At 39.0% G+C, this 22,206-nt stretch overlaps 2 protein-coding genes across 8 annotated transcripts in view; both read right to left on the reverse strand.

The window, feature by feature from the left end:
- CD98hc (CD98 heavy chain) overlaps positions 1–21,781 on the reverse strand; it is a 35,823-nt gene extending 14,042 nt beyond the window's left edge. Inside the window, exons 1-8 of one of the 7 annotated variants that reach the window (XM_028320978.1) lie at positions 21,525–21,780; positions 13,959–14,143; positions 12,042–12,217; positions 11,379–11,573; positions 5,722–5,875; positions 4,856–5,025; positions 3,383–3,585; positions 1,990–2,162 (exon numbers count right to left, since the gene is read on the reverse strand). In XM_028320978.1, coding sequence (XP_028176779.1) covers positions 1,990–2,162; positions 3,383–3,585; positions 4,856–5,025; positions 5,722–5,875; positions 11,379–11,573; positions 12,042–12,217; positions 13,959–14,143; positions 21,525–21,624 — 1,356 coding nt within the window. In that variant the 5' untranslated portion in view covers positions 21,625–21,780. Of the gene's footprint in view, positions 1–1,989; positions 2,163–3,382; positions 3,586–4,855; positions 5,026–5,721; positions 5,876–8,547; positions 8,743–11,378; positions 11,574–12,041; positions 12,218–13,958; positions 14,144–17,017; positions 17,097–21,524 lie in introns of those variants that run through there. The other 6 variants (XM_028320981.1, XM_028320976.1, XM_028320974.1 and 3 more) reach the window with 6 other exon arrangements.
- On the reverse strand, positions 19,829–21,500 carry LOC114364715 (uncharacterized). Its single transcript, XM_028320982.1, has 2 exons — positions 20,842–21,500; positions 19,829–20,594 (listed from the first exon to the last, which is right to left on the reverse strand). Exons 1-2 carry the CDS (start codon positions 20,846–20,848, stop codon positions 19,900–19,902), a joined length of 702 nt encoding a protein of 233 aa, XP_028176783.1. The 5' UTR covers positions 20,849–21,500; the 3' UTR covers positions 19,829–19,899.
- Positions 21,782–22,206: the final 425 nt, after the last annotated feature.

The raw sequence follows: 22,206 nt of genomic DNA on the forward strand, positions 1-22,206 counted from the left end.
CTAACATATATACAAACAATAAAATCATAAAACACCAATATAGTAAAATCTAAGTCTATTGATTATATTTCAATTAAACACGATGTAAAAATATTTTTCATTTAATGTACGCAATGTGTGAAACGGAATGTACACTTACGTATACCTTAACCCGTTATATGCCAGTCGCCAAAATCTGAGTTAATCAGGTTATTTTTTTAGTAAGTATTGCTCGACCTTCGGACGAGCCGTTAAGATACAAATAAATTATTATGGCTTCTATTTTTAGCATATTCGTTACATTTAATACGCGATAAACTTGCTACACTTTCCATATAAAATATTTAAATAAATAATCAGTTTTTTTCTCGTAACGGTTATAAATTCTTTATAGACCAGTCAATCATAAAATTTTCCATTACTATGCAGTATTACTAGTTCTTTAAACAACTTTGAAGTTCCGTACAAAAAAATCATGAACGAACAATTAAGTCATGGTGGTGGCCTTGCCATAATTCTCACGGCGCATATTTGATCTATTCGATTTGCTATAGTATCTGAAGATACTCGTCTTTTCAATTTTCAAGGGTCGATTATTCAATTGACACAAATACCTACTTCTACTTATTAAATTGGATTTATACACATTTCCTAGAATTTAATTTTGTAGGTGCTGGCAGAGGGATGAATGGAAAGACGAGAAAATATCTAAAATTATTACATCAAAGAAACAAAAAAAATTTCTAAAGTAAGGTACCTATTCAATAAAGAGTATCTATCTAATGCTTATTTTCTTACGTTGTCTCCACTTTGCTTAGTACCATAAGACAAAAACACGTGTTTAAGAGCGTTTACGCCGTTTGGCGCAAAAACAGTACTTTTTCAACTCGTTACAATCATTAACCAGTAATACTACAAATATGTTATAGGCATAAATAGTTAGACAATTTTGTCGTCTAAATAGTTAATTGAGAAAATATTGCGATTAGTTTAGCATTTAAGAATTCTATCCAGATAAGTCCACACAGGTTTTGTAAATTTCCACTTTAGCGTCAGTTTACAAGCTGAAATTTTTATAAAAACACTGTGAAAACGATTTAACAAACATATATATCCTATAGCATAGATCCTTGGGCAAATAGTTATCTGAGAAAATTTTTAGATTTAAGCATTTTACACTAAGAAATCACAAATTAAAAGAACGTGAAATATCCAAAAATCAAAGTGATTTTTTCACCAATAAAACGCCATCTATCAACATGATATCAAACAACAGATTTTACGAACTAAGGAGTAAAACGAGGTCCACGCGTACGAATTATTTATAAAATTAATAATATTTGTATTCATCTGGTCTTACTTGACTTTTACTTTACGTTGTCATGCACGATGACATTTGTGTTAATATTTGTGTACGACTTAGGGTGGAGCACGGTTGTATGGGAAAAAAATTTTTTTTAGTTTCAAAGTTCTAATAGGGGGGGATTTGTGCCTTATATGAAAGCAAAAATAAGTGTCATTTTTTATCTCATTTAATGAATATCTTCTGCCTCCGCAGTGACTTCAAAATTTCAAAATTTTATTTAAAGTTAAAAGNTGTAATTTGTACACAACATTCCATACATTTTTTGTTTGGAAATTCTTCGTTTAATTACCTAAAACATATTTTTTTTGCAAAATGATACATGGTTTTTTAACTTTTACTTGAGTAATGGCGATTCTTACTTGCAAATTTTAATTTAAAATGTCAATCTTATTATTTAGCTATATGAATACAACAAAAAAGTTAACATTATTCCGTATTCTTCATTACAAGGGTACATTTTAACATAAAAACTGGAGATTTTAAAAAAAATACTCAAATCTTGAATAACTTGGAAATGAACAAGTTTCGGACATGGTGTCATATAACTTAAATGACTGCAAATATTAATAAGCTCTACTTTAACCCCTATCAAGGAATGTATCGCTTTACCTGTCACCCTGTATAATCCTAAAGTGGTCATATACCTTAATAGCGGGCCAGTGCTTGAGCTTCTCCTGTAGTACGCCGACGATGGCGCTGACATTGGCAGCGGCCGACAGAGACAGCGGCGCAGCCGAGAGCGGCCGTAGCGTCACGTTCTTCGCCTTCTGGAATAGTTCTGGACGCGTCGGCTCCGCGAGTGTAAACACTGTCTCGCCTGAGGACAAATGAAACCATAAAATATACTATCAGGTCAAAAAGGATGTGAGAACGCATAATCGAGACTATTCTTAACTCTTCAATGGACCGTTGTGAGAAGCGCCTGTCTGGGGGCAGCGCAGAACTGGTCATTGTGGAAATCCTCAGGAAAGATTTTCGTATCAATGACCTTGGATTGGGATCCTGTCCTTTTAATGATACCAGAAGACACTGTGAGTTGACCTTTTCTAAATGCGGGCTCAATGTCATCCACGTCCTTGGCCCATCGCGCCAATAAGTTGTCGAGAAAACACTGATAACTGAGATCCTAAAGGTGCAATATCGAGGCCGCGCTGGTCAGTCGTGGTCAAACCTCTTATTGCTACGTCACAGGACATTACTAACCTGCTCCAGGCTCAGGGCTGCTATCATCTACGACCTTGGCCCAGCGTGTCAACAAGTTGTCCAGCCCAGGCTGGTCGCTGGAGTGAGAGTGGCGCTAATACGCGTAGCTAGTGTGGGCGGGGTCAGACATCTTTGTTCACAATGTGGGCGTGGTCAGACACCTTGTTACGTCATAGAACAATGAGGGCTATCGTTTTAGCGCTCACCAGTTGGCGCCACTGTAGAGTAAGGTCCTGTCACTTACTAGTAGCGAAGACAGTGGCGCCAACTTGTGAGCGCTAAAGTGGTAGGAGGACTATCGCATTTGCACTCATTAAGATGGCGCCACTGTAGAGTAAGGTCCTGTCAATCGCCAGGGGTGCCAACTGTTAAGTATAAAAACGATAGCCCTCATTACTAACCTGCTCCAGGCTCAGGGCCGTTATCGTCCACGACCTTGGCCCAGCGTGTCAATAAGTTGTCCAGCCCAGGCTGGTCGCTGGTGTGAGTGTGGCGCCAGTAGGGGTAGCTAGTGTGGGCGGGGTCAGACATCTTTGTTCACAATGTGGCCGTGGTCAGACACCTTGCTACGTCATAGAACAATTACTAACCTGCTCCAGGCTCAAGGCCGTTATCATCCAGGACCTTGGCCCAGCGTGTCAGTAAGTTGTCCAGCCCAGGCTGGTCGCTGGTGTGAGTGTGGCGCCAGTAGGGGTAGCTAGTGTGGGCGGGGTCAGACATCTCTGCTCACTATGTGGGCGTGGTCAGACACCTTGCTACGTCATAAAACAATTACTAACCTGCTCCAGGTTCAGGGCCGTTATCATCCACGACCTTGGCNAAACAATTACTAACCTGCTCCAGGTTCAGGGCCGTTATCATCCACGACCTTGGCCCAGCGTGTCAATAAGTTGTCCAGCCCAGGCTGGTCGCTGGTGTGCGTGTGGCGCCAGTAGGGGTAGCTGGTGTGGTCGGCGTCGCCCGCTCTGGGGGCCGGCGACTCGGCCGATTCCGGCGGGAAGGCAGGGTCCACCAGCGCTAGGCGGACTTTATGGAGCCTGCGAATGAGGAAACGTTGTATTAGAGGCCGGTAGATCTATTCTCACAAATAAAACACTGGATACTTAACTTTCACATTATATTGCCTTATTTTAGATACAATTCATCACTTAGCACAAAAGCGCGCGGAGTCGTCTCTGCGCGTCCCTCTATTCTGACGTTTGATCCTAGTGTGACATTGACGCATTGTTAATACGTCAATGTCACTATGACAGCATCTCATTGGCCACAACGATACCGTTATTTTAACGTTTTAGATTTTTCATAATTAACAGTTGTAACAACTTTATGTCGATATAGCGTACGATATTTACATAGGGTAAATAGATTATTGTCTACACTAATATTATAAAGAGGAAAACTTTGTTTGTTTGTTTGGTTGTAATGAATAGGCTCAAAAACTACTGGACTGTTTTTGAAAATTCTTTCACCATTCGAAAGCTACATTGATCCACGAGTAACATAGGCTAAATTTTATTTTGGAAAAAATAGGGTTCCGTAAAATATGTAGATAATGTAGTCCACGCGCGCGAAGCCGTGGGCGGAAAGCTAGTAACTGATAAAGTTATTCCTTCAATCTTAGCATCAAAAGTTACTTTTCACATTCATCGTTTCGCAGCGATATTAAAAGTATCATTTTTCAGTAAATTAAAAATTGGAAAAGTACAATTGAGGCAATTTATCAAACAAATTCCTTACAATTGGTAGGGAGGGAATCTTGCCAATTAACATTGGGTTGAGCAGAATAACTTCAAACTATGGTACTGGTGCAGGTAGAACTCCTTAAACACCTCGTTGCAGTTGAATAATGTGTCTACCGTGGCCGTGTGGTGACGGCAGAGTAGAATACATTTGTCACCAACCCCTACTCTTCCCGCGGGTGTCGTAAGAGGCGACTTAGGGACTACATATCAAACAGAGAACGGGCAGCAGCGCTCTCTGAAAAACATCAATCTTTTAAACTGCGATCTCCAACCCGCCTGCCAAGCGTGGAGATTATGGCAAAACCCTCCACTATAGTGGAGGAGGCTCATAGTCTAGCAGTGGACTGTAAAGGGCTGTTGATGAATGTGTCTACACATGACAATAGACGAGTCTCTGCCTTCTTACCTGACGCCAGCCGCTCCCGTCTGCATCTAAGCCTGCAGCACCTTATCCAACTCCTCAAGCTAGTCTACTGGCACTGATAAAACTCCTTACACTTCTCACTCCATTCCCGCGCAGCCTGTTGTCTATACCTAGTTGACCATAGACAGTCTGCCTTCTTACCTGACGCCAGCCGCTCCCGTCTGCATCCAAGTCTTCAGGACTCTGTCGAACTCCTGCACGACGGCCGGGTTGTGGAAGTTGAGGTCAGCCTGCGAGCTCTCATACTGGTGCAGGTAGAACTCCTTGCGGTCTTCGTTCCACTCCCATGCTGACGTGTTTTGAGTTGACACCTAGTACAAAATACTTTTTTGAGAGGTAGGGACAGAATGTTTATGTTGTTTATACAGGGCAGGGTGCCAGGAAAACTCAACCTATTCCTTGAAAAGGATTATACTAGAGTTTATTAGCAACAAATTAAGTCCAGTAAACAACTCAAAAGGTCAAAACTAGATGGTTACTAAGATATTAGAAATTTCTGACTTGTAACCAAAAATCATGAATTGTGAATAAACTACTCCACTCTAAACATTGAATTGATACTTTTCTGAAAGCTGAAAAATTAATCATTTAAAAAAAACGTGCTTGTCCAAACTTACATATTCTCAGAAATAAACGGTCATTAGTATGAACATTTTTTTTTTCTCCCGAACTTTGCCGTAAGGTATTGGAAAAAAACTGTATGGAAGTTGGCGTACAAATTTGTGGATTAACGTTTCATAAGCTTTCCAAAAAGTTACAAAAGTTATCAAGCAAAAGGATGGTCTGTTAATTAGAATCGAGCCTAACTATGGGTCGACTAAAAGTCTGTAGACTGCGGGGAATCATACTCCATTTTAATAAAGTTCAAAATTTTCAATTCATGTCCGTTTTTTTTGGTAATGGTAATTTAATGGTAACGGATAACAGGAATTTTGTTTACATAGGGGTCACTTAAAAATTAAGGATTAATGGTGAAAACGGGCCTCTTATTTAAGGGTTAAACTTACCCATGAGTTAACAGGCACGGGATCGCTTCCCTCCACATACTCCTTGGGCTTGGTCCAGGTGAAGTAGGCGTCGTAGGGCGGCGTGCGATTGACGCTTTGCTGGAACCAGTCGTGCGAGACCGACACGTAGTTGGGCGTCAGGTCTACTATCACCCTGGGAACAAAAACAATAATACATTAAAATCTTGTAATAAAGAAAAGGGAAGAATAAAAAATCCTAATGGGTCGAGGTGCACTACGTTTAGACGTAGCCCTATACTATAAGATACACATCGTGTAAGCTGAATTTCCTATAATAAATAAAATATGAAACGAAATGAATGTTTATTCAGTACATAGGTCCTTTCCAGGGCACTTATACACGTCCCAAATATAACTTGCCCTACTAGCTAAAATATTTTTTATAATCTTTGTACACTAAACACTGATTGCAACTAACTAATTTCCATTGCCTATTTTAATCATGAAAATGAAATGGGTCAAATAATATCACTGATTACGTAAATGTTTACTAGAATCCCAGTTCTTTCATGTAGATAAATAGCTAGCAATTTGGATAAGTAGTCGTTTGACTGACGGTCGATCGATTTATAATCGACGCTTTATTGTATCGGTCATTTCCCCTAAACATGATATTTTATATAAAGCAATCCATTTACTAAGCATGTGTACTGTAAGTATCTCTGACCTATATGACCTAGCTATCTCAAATGCTGAACCCAATCCAGTGCTATTGAGTTCAATAAAGGCCACAGCCACAGTACCTATACCTATGTAGATGACAGCACGTCAAGTTTAACAGTGGCGTCTTATCTCGTTGGAATACAGGCTATTTTGCAACAAAAATGTATAGTCTGGTTTGCTGTCGCTGTACATAACAGGCGTATTGTGTTACACTTTAGTTTGTGGGCGGCGTCGGTCGCTCTCAATTGGATTAACGGCAATCTACTGTTGCCGACTGACTTGAGTATAACTCCAGCTTCCTTTAATAGAGGATCAATAAAGGTGACCGATGGGGGAGCAAGGTTCTGGAGTGGAGGCCGCGTACCGGAAAACGCAGCGTGGGACGTCCACCCACAAGGTGGACCGACGACATCATAAAGGTAGCAGGAAGGCGCTGGACGCAGGCCGCTACCAACCGGGCAACATGGAAAGCATTGGTGGAGGCCTATGTTCAGCAGTGGACACTGGACGTTCTATGGCTGAGATGATGATGATGAAAGGTGTACACTGCTAGGCAACAACTGAGTCCACAAAAACGACCTGTAAAGGTATAGTCACATTGATTCTTCTTCCATCGAGTAGACAAAAAAAAACTAAGTTCTCAATCCTGGTATCAGAATTGAACCACCTCTGACGTATAAATATGCCCCTCTTACGGATCCTTATCTCTTTCAATTACCGCTAGGTTGACTGAAGCCAGCAATTTCGTACCCCTCCAGGGAAGCGAACCCACAAACCCGTTCCAGAATCCCGTTGATTCCATTTTTTCAAACTTACGTATACCTTAACCCGTTATACGCCAGTCGCCAAAATGTGATTTAATCAGGTAATTTTTTAGTAAGTATTGCTCGACCTTCGGACGAGCCGTTAAGATATAAATAAATTATTATGGCTTCTATTTTTAGCATATTCGTTACATTTAATACGCGATAAACTTGCTACACTTTTCATATAAAATATTTAAATAAATAATCGGTTTTTTTCTTGTAACGGTTATAAATTCTTTATAGACCAGTCAATCATAAAATTTTCCATTACTATGCAGTATTACTAGTTCTTTAAACAACTTCGAAGTTCCGCACAAAAAAATCATGAACGAACAATTAAGTCATGGTGGTGGCCTTGTTATAATTCTCACGGCGCATAATATTTGATTTGATCTATTCGATTTGCTATAATATCTGAAGATACTCGTATTTGTCTTTTCAATTTTCAAGGGTCGATTTTTTTCAATTGGCACAATACAAAACTTCTAACTTCTACACAATAAGTTGGATTTGCATTTTCTAAAATTTACTTTGTATATTGTAGGCGCTGGCAGTGTCCAAGGATGAATGGAATAGATAAATTATGAATAAATACTACCTACATACTACAAAACTATACAAAGTTCAATTTCCACATCAAAAAGAATATCATTAACCTAACACGTTGCTGTCACTCCACCTAAGGTACAAAGCGTATTTTGGTACACATAATACAAAAACACGTATATGACATGTTACTTTGAAATCTCTTAAAACAGCAGAAGTATTTCACCATTACTAAAGTATATTATGATTCGCTTCGTTTAAAAATTTACGCTAACGCGAGATAATGAGAAACATTATCCTAATAATAGACATTAACAATTCTTTAGAAAAGGACTGGACAATTATTTGGACGTATACTTAACGCTAAATAATAAAGTTAAATAATTTTACATAGTACCTATGGAAACAAATGGCATCGTTGGTCTTCTATTCGCTTATCCTAGGAGACACGAGGCGGTGATTATAGACGGAGGAAAGACGAAAAGCATTTGTATTAGCGATATAGCGACCACGTCTCAGGCAACACTGGCAACACTGATCAAAGAATTTTGGATTGAGACACGGCGGTATTTCGGACTAAACATAGGCGCACACCGTTGATTTTTCGTCGGCCGATAGTTTAGTCGGGCAGTTGATCAGTATGGGCATGTATGGGAGTGCGCACAGTACGCCGATTCGATTTGGCCGATTCTTCATACAATTTAAAATCAAACAACTATCGGCCAACTAAAAATTAACGGTGTGCGCCTACTCTTAGTAATCACAAAATTTTGTTATTAAGGATACTCACTTGACTCCATTCTCCTTGGCCTTAGCGACGAACTTCTTGAACCGCTCTTGCAGGTCAGAACTGTCCAGCACATCATAGGTCGGGCCGACGTCGGCGAACACGGCCGCCGCCTTGGAGGATTTCAGCAGGGGCAGGTAGGTTTCTAGCTCTTCGAAGCCGATGCCGCTAGCGTCCACTAACGGGCCCTTTTCATACCTGCGGGGGTGAGGGGATTGGTAAAGCTAGCAGTGTTTTTCAACCTTTTTCATGACACAACCCCCTAGTATGAAAAAAATTTTGGCGACCCCCCCGACCGGTCGTTTTTTTTCATGCATTTTATAATGTTGCAAAGATGTTTCTAGGGACCGAATACTTCTATCCATACAACATTTTGCATAATTAGATTTCGGATTAATCTGTCTTTAGAAGAATTTTTTTTACTGAGGTAGTTTTCACGACCTCTCGCGACCCCCCTATAGAGACTTCGCGACCCCCCCAGGTTAAAAAACGCTGAGCTAGAGTAATATGACTTTGCTTTAACCTTGAGCAAATTATAGTTAGTTTAACCTTGAGTAATTAGGTAATTCGCCAGCCGTTAACTTGGTCGGACGTGTCAGCGCTATGAAAATATTTAATTTAATTATTCATTAGCAATATCGCGACCTACATTCTCGGAACTCGGAAGTGTTCTACTGTGTCGTTCGTTTCTAATTAGACACCGAACTTATAATGTTAAGTGATTCGACATAGTAATATGGAAGGAAGTCCCTTCAACCGGAGCGCGCTCACGCAGCGCAGCCCTCCGCCCACGCCCTCGCATCGCGCGCCGCCCGCCGCCCCNTCAAAATTTCTATTGGATCTTAAGTTCCTACAATACAAACGTAGTATTCGCTACGCCTCGTGTGATTTAACAGGCATGTTACAGTTCACCAGGAGAGATTATTGCGAGATTTTGTGAGAATAAGCCTAATTACCGCCGAAGCAATTTTATGCAAGTTCCGCTGATCAGTACTCAGATCATTGGCCATTTCCGATCACATTTGTCCTTCAATATGTTAAAATTTATTGATAGGCAGTTTCTCACATGTTTCCAGAGCTTTTCCAGTAGACTAACTGACAAAGACGCGAGTCGCGAAAAGGGCCAGAAAAAGTCTCTTCTCGCGCTCCCTCACTGCCCTTATTAAAATTATAAACCCAAAGCCTGGCTTTTTTGTGTATTTTACATTGAAAATATAGCATAGCAGTAAACGATTTGTGATAAAAAAATAGTATTTTTATTTAAATATCGCACAGATATGTGGCGCCAAAGTGAGGTCTAAAACCAACTTTTTTTATAAATTCAGTGTCGATGCGGAGGCAGTTACTCTAAACCGAATTGATTAATATTTTGCATGACTTAATTTAAGCCCTAAAGGCACAAAATTTTGACTATTACATTACAGTTATATGAAAAAAAAATTTTCGCTCCACCCTAGGGAGCGAGAGGCCTCAGCCGACACTCCGGTTATCCGCCGCCGACACCCTTTGCGCAAGAGGACAGCTTATGGTCTCCAACTGTCCCTTCCTAACAGGCCTCGGTCGCTAGACATGGAGGTGTCTGGTGGCGGCTAAGGACGAATGCTACAGGCAACAGCCAATGGCGATGTCCCGCGTTCCCTCATATCACTTATATGGATCATGGCAGAAACAGTCAGGTTTTTAGTGGGTGTAGGGGCTACCCACCTTCTGGTAGGAAGAACCCCAAATAACCCACTAGCTGCCCCCGCAGCTGGTGGGTATGAAATGTTATGCATTTTCCGGATAAAAAAAGAATAGTAAACAGGAAAAGTTTGTTTTGAATAGAACCGATTTGAAAAAATCTCTCACAATTAAAATTCAAAAAATTTTCTGCTGAACATAGGCTGTATAAAATATTCTCAAAATAGTAAAAAACCTTTGATAATTTACTATTTGATAAAGAATTTACGTATTTATTATTGATTAGGACTAATGTATACCATTATTTATAATTATGGAGTCGGTGTTGGAAGATTTGAAGATTTTATAGTTTCCTTGAGCTGTCACTTGACAGCCTGGCATACTTTTACGATGGTGGATCAAAGTATTTTGGTTTGACTATAGAGCGTGAGAACACGCACACAGTCATAATTATTTTAGTGTGAATAAAACTAGCATCGAAATTACCTAAACTTGACATGCCACGCTAGACGTAAACGCTCTTAAGACACGTTACTTAAAAGTCGTTCTCTTGAAACAGCAGAAGTATTTGACCATTACTAAAGTGTATTATGATTCGCTTCGTTCAAAAATTAACGCTAAGGCGAGATAATGAGAAACATTATCCTAATAATAGATATTAACAATTCTTTAGAAAAGGACTGGACAATTATTTGGACGTATACTTAACACTAAATAATAAAGTTAAATAATTTTACATTGTACCTATGGAAACAAATGGCATCGTTGGTTTTCTATTCGCTTATCCTAGGACACACGAGGCGGTGATTATAGACGGAGGAAAGACGAAAAGCATTTGTATTAGCGATATAGCGACCACGTCTCAGATTCGTATGTCATCACTGGCAACACTGATCAAAGAATTTTGGATTGAGACACGGCGGTATTTCGGACTAAACATAGGCGCACACCGTTGATTTTGCGTCGGCCGATAGTTTAGTCGGGCAGTTGATCAGTATGGGCATGTATGGGAGACGGGAGTGCGCACATTACGCCGATTCGATTTGGCCGATTCTTCATACAATTTAAAATCAAACAACTATCGTCCAACTAAAAATCAACGGTGTGCGCCTACTCTTAGTAATCACAAAATTTTGCTATTTAAAGATACTCACTTGACTCCATTCTCCTTGGCCTTAGCGACGAACTTCTTGAACCGCTCTTGCAGGTCAGAACTGTCCAGCACATCATAAGTCGGGCCGGGGTCGGCAAACACGGCCGCCGCCTTGGATGATTTCAGCAGGGGCAGGTAGGTTTCCAGCTCTTCGAAGCCGATGCCGCTAGCATCTACTAACGGGCCCTTTTCATACCTGGGGTGAGGGGATTGGTAAAGCTAGAGAGTATGTCTTTGCTTTAACGTTGGGAAAACTATAGATCCTGGATAGCAGAAGTGGGAACGAATGGCGGGATTATACCCTTTAGGAATGTCTTCTTTCTGAACCAAAGAGTAGTCTCTAAAGGATACCTTCCTTTAAAATGGGGGTTTCTTAATGAACATTGAAGCAAACCGATGTTGTTTGCATACATACAACTAAATATTATATTGATTTGTTTGTAGCTACAGCTAATTTATTTGCACAATTTTGGGTAAACATAATGGTCTATCATTCTCAGATCTTTAGGTCTCTATTGCAAGAGGATGAACCTATCTAATTTACCAGAGGCAAAAAGTGGTATTATCTACTGTGATGGAGCCACACGGCTAATAATTACATTAAATGTCAGGTCAGCTCATAAAGGATCCGCTAAAGAACTTGAGGAAGAATTTTTGTACTGACCAGGTCTTGGGTGCAGGGGCAGCGCATTTCGGAGCACGCACGATGATGGCAATGGCGCCCGCCAGCATACAAAGCCACAGCGCCCAGAACAGCGCGAACATACACCAACGCAGGCGCACCCAGAACGGGTCGTCTGCGTACTTAAGCAGCTCCTCCTTGGTCAGCCCGGAGAATTGCTGCAGACAACGATAGAAGGTTGAAGCCAGGTTGAAAGCAATGAGAATGGTATATTTAAGCCTATTGGCGCTACTTAAGATCCTATCGTCGCCAGTGGGTATAGCAACGGTGAACGCAAATGCGCCTTCATTACGGATATTACTACTTGTATACCTATCGTTGCTAGCCGCCAGTAAGCAAAGAAAGCGTATATTTGTGTATCAGATGTATTATTAACTAACTCATTTGACCGTTTAACTGATTACACTATGAAGCTGCAGGCTGTTTACTGCAGGTCGGAAAATCTGAAGCCTGATCAAAATTAACTTCTGCAGCTGACCAACTAACATACTTTTTTTTCATACAAAAATGCAAGTCAAAACTACACAGTGTATTGAGCATTGGTCAATGTATTAACCACACCCACCTTTAGAACTGACAAAGAGTATTAAAAACAACAAAAACTGTATAAAATGCGGACGTCACGCAGTGAAAACACGCGAGGTTGGACAAATTGTACCAATTTCGTACTGACGTTTGGCATACTGCCCGAGTGAGAGTATCGTATGTACGGACGACAGCATATCAAGATAAATACTATGGAATCTTAGGTGGTTGTAACAGTTGATATATTGTAACAAATGCTGTCGACTGTACATTAAAAAGTGTAAAATGTATCTGTAACAATACTATTTCACAAACGAACACGTGCGAAATAAACACAAGGAAGTGAGGCGTAATGTGCCCCACGTGGAGTAGACTTTTCAGAGGTTGAAGAAATACAGTAATGATTAAACTGAATTGAGCATCACTGTTAGATATCTATCGTTTTGACGAAATGAGAGATACCTAACTTAATATATCAAGCGAGCTGAAAGTAGGTATATTAATTTTCAAGACCATTAGAAAATGTTCTGAAAAGACACAAATTAAATCAACTGGTGGTTTTACAGCGCTGATAGTCCTGAGAAAATCAGAAGATGTGATAAATTTTGGAGCCTTTGGCCAGAGTTTTTATTAATTTAATTACAACAACAGGTAACTTTACCTTCCTCGACGTTTGGACTGCGGGATCAATAGTTGTCATTGCCAGTTGAGACAATTTTGATCGATTTTAAAAGTAAGGCCAAACTAAAGTTTTATAATAGGTAACTTATTATAAAATCATTCAAAATAAGATCCTTCTCTTCTCAAATATTTCGTTAAAACGTATTTATTTAAATATTTAAAACGTATTTCTCGACTTCTTGTATGCATGACACCAATCATGACACTTGATGACACTGGCAAAGCCTATTTCTTTGACAGAAGAATAGAGATCAAAGAAATTCTGTCAAAAAGAGTATGAAATTATTTCTCTCCATCTATGGATGGTTAGTTTAACAATGTGGTTACCATTTCTTGACATAGTCTGCACTTTCTGGACTTAGACAGACCATAAAAACCGTAGAATTTATTTGCTACCAAACTTTAACCGTTACGGACAAGATAGTTCCAAAGATTTTGGACACAGGCATAGTAACACAGGCAATAAAGTTAAAATAAAAATCTAACTTTTCAATGCAATAAGGAATAAATTTTTTGGGTCTGTTTGCCATTTGAAGGGTTGGTTTGGCCTTAATCGTCACGCTTGGCAGGCGGTCGCGGGAAGAACCTGGATGCGGGCAGCGCAACACCGGTCGTTATGGAAATTCTTAGGGGAGGCCTTTGTCCAGCAGTGGACGTAATTTGGCTGAAACGAAGGATCAAAATACCACTCACCCTCTTATTGGCGTCGAGCTCAATCTTGGCGTCTCCGTTCCGGTGGTCACCGACCACGTACTTGGCGTCGGCCATGTCGACTCGCGTCACGATCTTGGCCTCCTCCTCCTTATCCAGAAGTTTCTCCTCGGCCTCGTCGGAGATCTTCTCCTTAGACTTGCTGACAGTCTTCGGAGGCAGGTACTCTGTGGGGAGAAGAAATTATTAGATCTTCAAAGCGTGAAAAGGCATTTACTGGGCAGGTATAAGGATGAAGCACACTTTTCAACCCGGAAACGGGTCGTAAGGCTGGTTTTAGTGTCACGCGGACTGTCAGTGCGGATCGCTCCGCACAGCCGATCTGTATGAACTGCTAGGGAGCAGAGCGGTTCCTCCGGACCGCATTACTCTAAAACGCTCCCTAGAAGTTCATACAGATTGGCCGTGCGGAGCGGGTCCGCACCGGACGGTCCGCGTGACACTAAAACCAGCCTAAACGTATCAACTCGATTCTTTGTATGAAACTTTACTGCAACGCACATTATCCGCACCGTAACGTAAAACGTGTTGATCCCTTTCCAGGTTGATAAGTGTGTTATGATCTTTAGTCACCCTAGACTGCCACATAACATCAGTGCGCTTGCGGTCAAATACCTGCCTTGTTCTTTTAAGAAAGGAGGATTTGCCTAGACGTTTGCTTATTATACAAACAGTAGGAAATGTATAGAGGCTTTTTGATTTTTGAGTGTTTATTAATCTGTTTATCTGTTTTTAAACAGATTTAAAATCGAAGTATCGAATAACGGTATTCCTTCACGAACAAAAAATTGTGTAACTACTGTTTTAACCGACTTCATTATGAACCAAAATATTTGTATCCTCTCTTTTAATTACAGTTAATTATTGTTTTATTTATAAAAAATAATGTATGTTGATTGGCATTAGATTAATTTACGATTACCTACTGACCTAAATTAGGTCAGATATTACGATATTTTTAGCACGCCAATAATAAAATCAATCTAACTTGTGGAAAGTAAAAACTAACATATTTTGAGGTATTTTTAAGGACTTAATAGGACCGGTCGTTTTGGAAATCCTTGGGGGAGGCCTTTGTCCAGCAGTGGACGTCATTTGGCTGGAATGAACGAACGAACTACTATACTCTTACATTCTGATGAGCCAAACAAACTTCATGTCTTTCAAAATTAACTACAATATCAATTCCTCATCTCAATATCTCATTATAGATGAGAACTTGATATATTAGCTTCACAAATGAATTTCTTACACGCTCGTAATAGAAGTCAATCTGAACACGAATCAGACCATTCAGTTCAATCATGATTACATCCGTAATCGTACCTTCCCACAATTTCTTATTTCTATTTCATGTTACACTATTGTTTTAAAGAAGAAATATTTGATTATTGTTTGTTTATACAGGGTGTCCAAAAAGTAGTGTCAAGCTGAAGCCCAGAGGTAGAGCATCACAAGGGCTACTCGAATCACCGCGACTTTCGATAGTTTTTTATACAATATACTGGTTTACTGGACCGATTTGAAAAATTCTTTCACCATTCGAATTTGAACGTAGGCGGTACGAAGTTCGCCGGGTCAGCTAGTAATATGTACTATAAAATCTTGATCGTTTATTGCTATGTACTTCCGTCCCGTTATTTCATTGTCAGTAATTGGGTATAATTAATTAATTATATTTAATGAGGAGCTTTAAATCAATACACATAATCATTATCAAGCAATATGTAAGTATGTCAACAATACATAATAAGTTAATAACTTAAACATATAATTAGGTATGTGTTTGCTATTAATACTCTAATTAAGCATTTTTTAATTGAACGACAAGCTTTTGATAATGTGGTCATTATTTGTAACGCAAGACAAGCTAATGAACCTTACGTGAATTTAGATTCGTCAGACAAAGACTTTCGGGTTTCCCCTTTATTCAAAAATTAGTGTTTTATCCCTCTTTTTAAGAAATCATCTCCACTTCACCCCTCGAGGTTTTTTACACGACTTTAGCAAGATTTATCATAATCAAATGTTTATTGCACATGTGGTTACAGTGATGTTACACTAAATTTATTCAGTGATTTAAGGGTGACAAACAAAGATAGTCTCTCATTAATAATTTATTATTGTGTATAGTTAAGTAAATTACAAAATTTTTAACTGGATATGCCGCCGTCCGTATATGACAATGATGCAAAATTGCGAAGTATTACCGGTATTACAGTGATACATCGGGACCACATATCGCTATTATTGACAATAATAGCGATATGTGGGCCCGATGTTGCAAATTGGACACAGCGGCGCGAGCGCAACAATCAGGAAGAACGGGATCGCCAACTTCCCTTCCAGGGAAGGGGTCCCAACCGGTTTGCAGAATCAGGGTTGCCACTTAACGGTAAGATTAACAATGCGTCTGTCTGTCCCTATTTTATACAAATAAAAATAAATATTCATTCTTACACGAATTTCTGACGATGACAACTGTAACCTAATTATGAAATAAGTTACTATATCACATACACTAAAACTCTATAATTGTGCAAGAAAGAGATAATTTTGAATTTATAACTCAGGATAAAAAATGCAATAAAAATATTAATTACGGTTTTTGAGCAAGTTTTTCAGGATAACTTTATTGTAACAAAGTTGGATTACAATCGTTGGTCGACTGTAACAACCCTGTATGATCGGCAAGAAGCAAATTGTAATGCATGGGAACCAGATCGGGAATACATTATTAATAACAAGTTATAGTGCGGAAATATAACGCTTTTGCAAGAAAGGCAAAAAGATACTATTTTTTAGAATATTTCAAAAGTTATAGTAATTATTTTGGTACAGGAAGTAGGAAGTGAGTTTAAATTTCTTCCAACGGTCATCGTGTTGGCTCGTACTTTCTATTAAGTTTAATCTACTTCTATTCAATACTATTAATTACTTCCTAATTAACCCAATAAACCTACCTAGAATTTATTAAAATAATAGGAGTCTTCAATTTATTTTTCAATCGTTACTTATTTAATTATTCAAAATTAACTTACATTTTCAAATTACTATGTCACACAGTCACAATCACTGTAAAGGCGTGTGTCCACACGGGCGGACTTACGAGCACTGAGCGAGCTCGGCTCTCCTCAGATCGTTAGGCTAAGTTTAGACCCGCGGCACTAAGGCCTCAGCCTCGAACTTAGCGGGCAGCGGGGCGGGAGCGGCGGCGGCGCTGGAGCGGGGCGGGCAACGCAGACCCGTTCTCGAAACAAGCGGGCAGCTCGCGCGGCGCTTTAGCGGCGAAGTGTTGTGTTGTCGAGATATTTGTTTTTATTCGCAAACGAAATGTCTGAACAACGGCGACAACCGCCCCGCTGCCGCGCCGCTGTTTTCGAGAACCGGTCTATTTGATTTTACGCATAAGATCCTGCCGCTCCCGCGCCGCCGCCGCCGCCGCCCCGCTGCCCGCTAAGTTCGAGGCTGAGGCCTAAGGCACGCTAGGGCTGGCCACAGTATGTAATTATAATCTATGTTTTATAATTATTTTACCAGTAAAATACCCCGGTCAGACAATATGACCTGGGAAAATGTATCAGTCACATGAAAATACATACAGTTTGTACTGGTTAAACCAAACATAACATCGTTTGCGTAAATGTAAAAGTTAACTATTAGAGATCTCTATCAAACTTTTGTCATTAAGTTAAGATTTTGAGTAAGTAGAGCAAATTAAACTGTGTTTCTGCCATTGCTTTTAGTATAAATGGATTAATTGCATAGTGATAAGAGATTTGAAAGGTAAAGAAGTTAAGGAAATGACCTATAAATGTAGTAAAATCTGTGTCTTCGTGACTATAGAGCTTTCTAACCTAGTTTTTTTCAGCCACACCTTTAAATAAGCGAGGCAGCCCTACCCACGTGTGGGAACCATCGATCTCTTCGCTAGGGCCCTTAACACAAAGGTCAAGCCGGTTAAGGCCGTTTCGCTTCCAAACCAAATATTAGAGAGTGTAGGCACTTTCATTTCTTCCGTATGTAGAGCAATAATTTATTGTACACAAACGTGAAGGCTACGTGTGGTTTTCCATAGAGGAAAAAAACTTGATAAATGGGATCAACTTTTCTTACAAATTCAAATGAAGACACTTATAGGCATCCAGAGACGTGGCCCAATAATTTATTTATTTTAAAGGGAAGATCAAAATTTCAGTAGATATCCCAAAATGAGGGTATTTATGGGAATAAATAAAACGTAGAGCTATCAAGCTGTTTTCGGGAACTACTTAATTAGGTATTTGCTGGTGATAAGAAAAGGCGATTATAATGAACTTCTAAAGTAAGTTATTTAGGAGACGAATCTCACACTTATAACTTATAAGTATGTAGTTTTATTTGTTTGAAGTATATTTGCTAAGTAAATAAATAAACCTACATGTTTTGTGATCAGTTCCACTTCACATTACGACTTTAGAAATCGCTACGTGCTCGAAAATAAACTTTAATAATTTAATCAACTCGTGTGCCTGAGGTCTTATAGCTTTATCGCGATTTATATTGCGTATCCAAGATACATCACATCTTCGTTGAATGAGAATAAATCGATTGCATTTCCAGAGACTCGGCAGGGGCCGTCCATCTGGCTGGCTTCGGTGAAATTATCAGGTAAATTATTAAATTGGCCGGCCGTTGCACGCACAGCGGCACACACACTTAACTTCTTGTTTAATTGTAATAAGGCCCATTTTGCCAAATGTAGAGTCTGATGAACTGTCGACTGCGCATTACATCATGGTGGGTTGGCGATGGAATGCAAGTGCAAAAAGTTAACTTGAGTAAATCCCTCGAAATTCTGCTTGACCGAATATTTAGTGCAAGCCATTTTGGACCTTATGGTAATCTCGTTAAGATCCGTGTCCGTGTCCGCCACACTAATAACAGTTCCCGCGATTCGAACCCGTAACCACAGAGCGTCCTACACTACTTACCCGTCGTGAATGTCTAGATGGCAAAATCCCTATACGTGTGTATTGAGTATTGTGTTCATCATGGTGTAGTGCTGAATATGTGCAATTAAGTGCCTTTATTTCAAATTTTGTGACCCAAATTCAATAAAGTTTGGGGTCCTGCCACCTTGAACTCAAGATGGCGGGACCACTTCGCTACTCAAAAGCGCATTTCTTTTACTTTACTAAAAATTTTGCATGTGAGTGAGCTTACTTGTTGTTACGGTAAGTACCTACAAAATATCGTAGGGAAAGGATTTCGAAATTAAAACTATCAGAACTTGACCTGCTTTTAAGGGGCTGTTTAGAGTGCCTGTAAACTGTTTTAGTAGGGTAGATAGTAAAGATGAATGTGTTGAAACATAATACAAACATGAAATTAAGTTAAATTGTTTATAAGTACTTAAATGTTCTGAGCTTTGTTACGTCTTGTTTGAATAGTGTAATTGGTACTACCGTTCTATCCATGAATAAATAAATAAATAAATGATCAGTCTAAGTTTTTTTGGCTGAAAATATAAACATTTTCCTACTATTGTAATGGAACAAGCCTTTCAGAGTAAAATTAACAGTTTGTTGATCAAGACCACTTCACATCACATTGTTAATTTTTGAGTCATGAATAAACAAAACCAATTTACTACAAGTATTTTCCAAACACATTAGGTACTTGTGTGTAGAAAATATGTTGATTAAATTATCAGTCTATAAATAGCAGCATCTAACCAAATGTTTTATGACCTAATTTGAAAAAATAGCATTTACCTACCTACTTATAAGTTGAATATTTTAGGCAAACAAATAAATAAAAGTTATAATTTAATATCAAAATAAATTTTACTTTATTAATAAAGTAGATGAGTCACTTAATCAAATATTTACAAAAATCACATTGAGATGGAGTTCAAACACGTAGCATAATAGATATTGTGTCATTGTGAGTTATTTAATTTTTCCAAAAATTGTTGGAACATAGCATTTCTCTCTCTTTGTATAGCGTTTGATTCTTCAACTATATTTATGAGTCTATCTAATTTCTCTTCAACAGTCCTTTGTCGGTCTCTCATTTCAAGAGTAATTTTTCTAAACTCATTATATCTCTTTTTATTCAGTTTCTTCTTGGCTTCATCATTCTGGCTCGTGGATGCTTCTTCATTGTCTGGCACTGAAGCCTCAATAGGACGTGCAGCGTTTATCGATAAGAGGACTTTAGCAACATCTTCCGTGTTGCCCTCTTGTATCTTTTGCTGAATCTCTGGTTGATATTCACCATTTTCACTAAATATTTCCTCAAATATATTAAAATATGGCCACCTGACTGTTAGAGCCCCACTTCTATTCTTTTTCTTCAATAAGCGAACATAGGTTTGTTTCAAATTCCTGAATTTCTTGTCACAGTTTTCTGGTCCTTTTCCGACCACATGGGCGATGTTAAGCCAAACGTTTTTCTTTTTCATTTTAGGATCCCTGAACTTCTCAATGTTTTGCAGGTACATGTCCAAGAGCAATCTAATACTTTTATCTTCCCAATGCTCATCTCCGTCTTCTTGAGTTTCTCCGTCTACAATCACTGTGTTATTCATCTGCACATAATCCCCTTCTGTCTCAATATATTCAATTTCGTGAGCTGAAAATGATTAATTCTTTTAATTTGTATTGGTAACTTTATGTAATCATTTTTGGTAAATTTTTAGTTAAATAAGCATAGCAAATTAATTAAAATACTTCAATGAGCTGGGACCATTAATAGTAAAAAATAATTTAAAGTTCAATTGTTAAATACCTATGTACCAAAAACATTAATTTATTCAAACATGAATTACAAAACCCAAAAGCTTGACACAAATGACAACAATAAAAATTAAATAAATTACCACTCATTTGTACACTCTTCTCGCTGCACTTTTTGATGAATTTGTTAATTCAAACAATAATTGAAGATTCAGGATACTTTAAATTGAAATTTTTGAACAATCTTGCATCATTTGTTCCATTCAGCGACGACATTACAAAATGGCGCTCGCGTAAAGCGCTTTATAACCCAACCATGTAGCGATGAACCCAATTTGAATAAATAAAATATTATTTAGTACAGGCTCCGACCAGTTCCAACATACTTTTGAGTCCATAAGTCCATATTTTTAAACATAATCATAAATAATGGTATTATAAAATGAGATAACGCAGGAATGGAGACAAAAATCATTTAATTCCTAAGTCCTTTCGATATTTTCAACTCCCATCTCAATTTAGACGGATAGCCGAGCTTTGACATTTCTCGATTTCTGATAACGCAACCACACGTGAAAACATCTAACTGATAACAGTTTTATTTGTAACTTAAACAGTAATCTATATTACGTAAATCTGGCAAATTATACTTAAAGAGCTCTTATAAATCTATAAAGTAGATATTATGACTAATTTGTACTTTCAATTATTGCAAAACTTTTTAGTAAAAGAATAGATACAACTATAATGACTGACAAGACCATAATTAAGTAGTATCAAGTAGGTAGAAAAGTAAAGAAGTCTGGTCCTTGAAATGTTAAATTACCTGAATCAGCATCTGGTATGGGCTTGTAAGTTGCAACGTTGTCGTCCCCTTTTACCTGCCCTCCATCTATGGAGAGGTGGTTTTTTCGCGTCTCGGACATGATGAATTATTACACAAACCGGTTTGTAACTCTAAAGAAAGCACTTTCTTTCCCTACAGTAAGTAATTAGAGGTAATAAAATCTTTCGCCATACGTGTAATCGGCCCCTCTCTGTTATTAACTGAACGAATGAGTGACTGACTGAATTACTCCACCCAGCTGTTCATCAATGAAAATGAATGAATGAATCTCGCCTTGCCCATGAAGCTACAGATAAAAATGGAGGGCAAAGTTGGGAACAAAACTTGAGTCAAATACCTACTTATATCTATCTCGCTCTCTNGTCATAAAGGTTGCATTCCCAAAGCGCGTGATCGCGGCTCTCTTCGACTTCCTCGCCGCATGGGCATAGTGCAGACTCGCACAGCGTCATCCTATGTAGGCGCTGCCTGAAGCACCCGTGCCCAGTTAACAATTGGGAAACCACGTAATCCGGTTCAACCCAGCCGAGAGAGAGCCTCACCGCCACAATGGGAAAGAACTGGTACAGCTCACGTCCGTCACTGCTGGCATCCCACCGCTCCTGCCAAAGGGTCACGGCATCCTCTCTAATGGTGCGCTTCAATTCCCGGCGCTCCCTGG

This window comes from Ostrinia furnacalis, unplaced genomic scaffold (assembly GCF_004193835.3).
Source record: "Ostrinia furnacalis isolate ACB-3 unplaced genomic scaffold, ASM419383v2 OfSCF7464, whole genome shotgun sequence".
Lineage (NCBI taxonomy): Eukaryota > Metazoa > Arthropoda > Insecta > Lepidoptera > Crambidae > Ostrinia > Ostrinia furnacalis.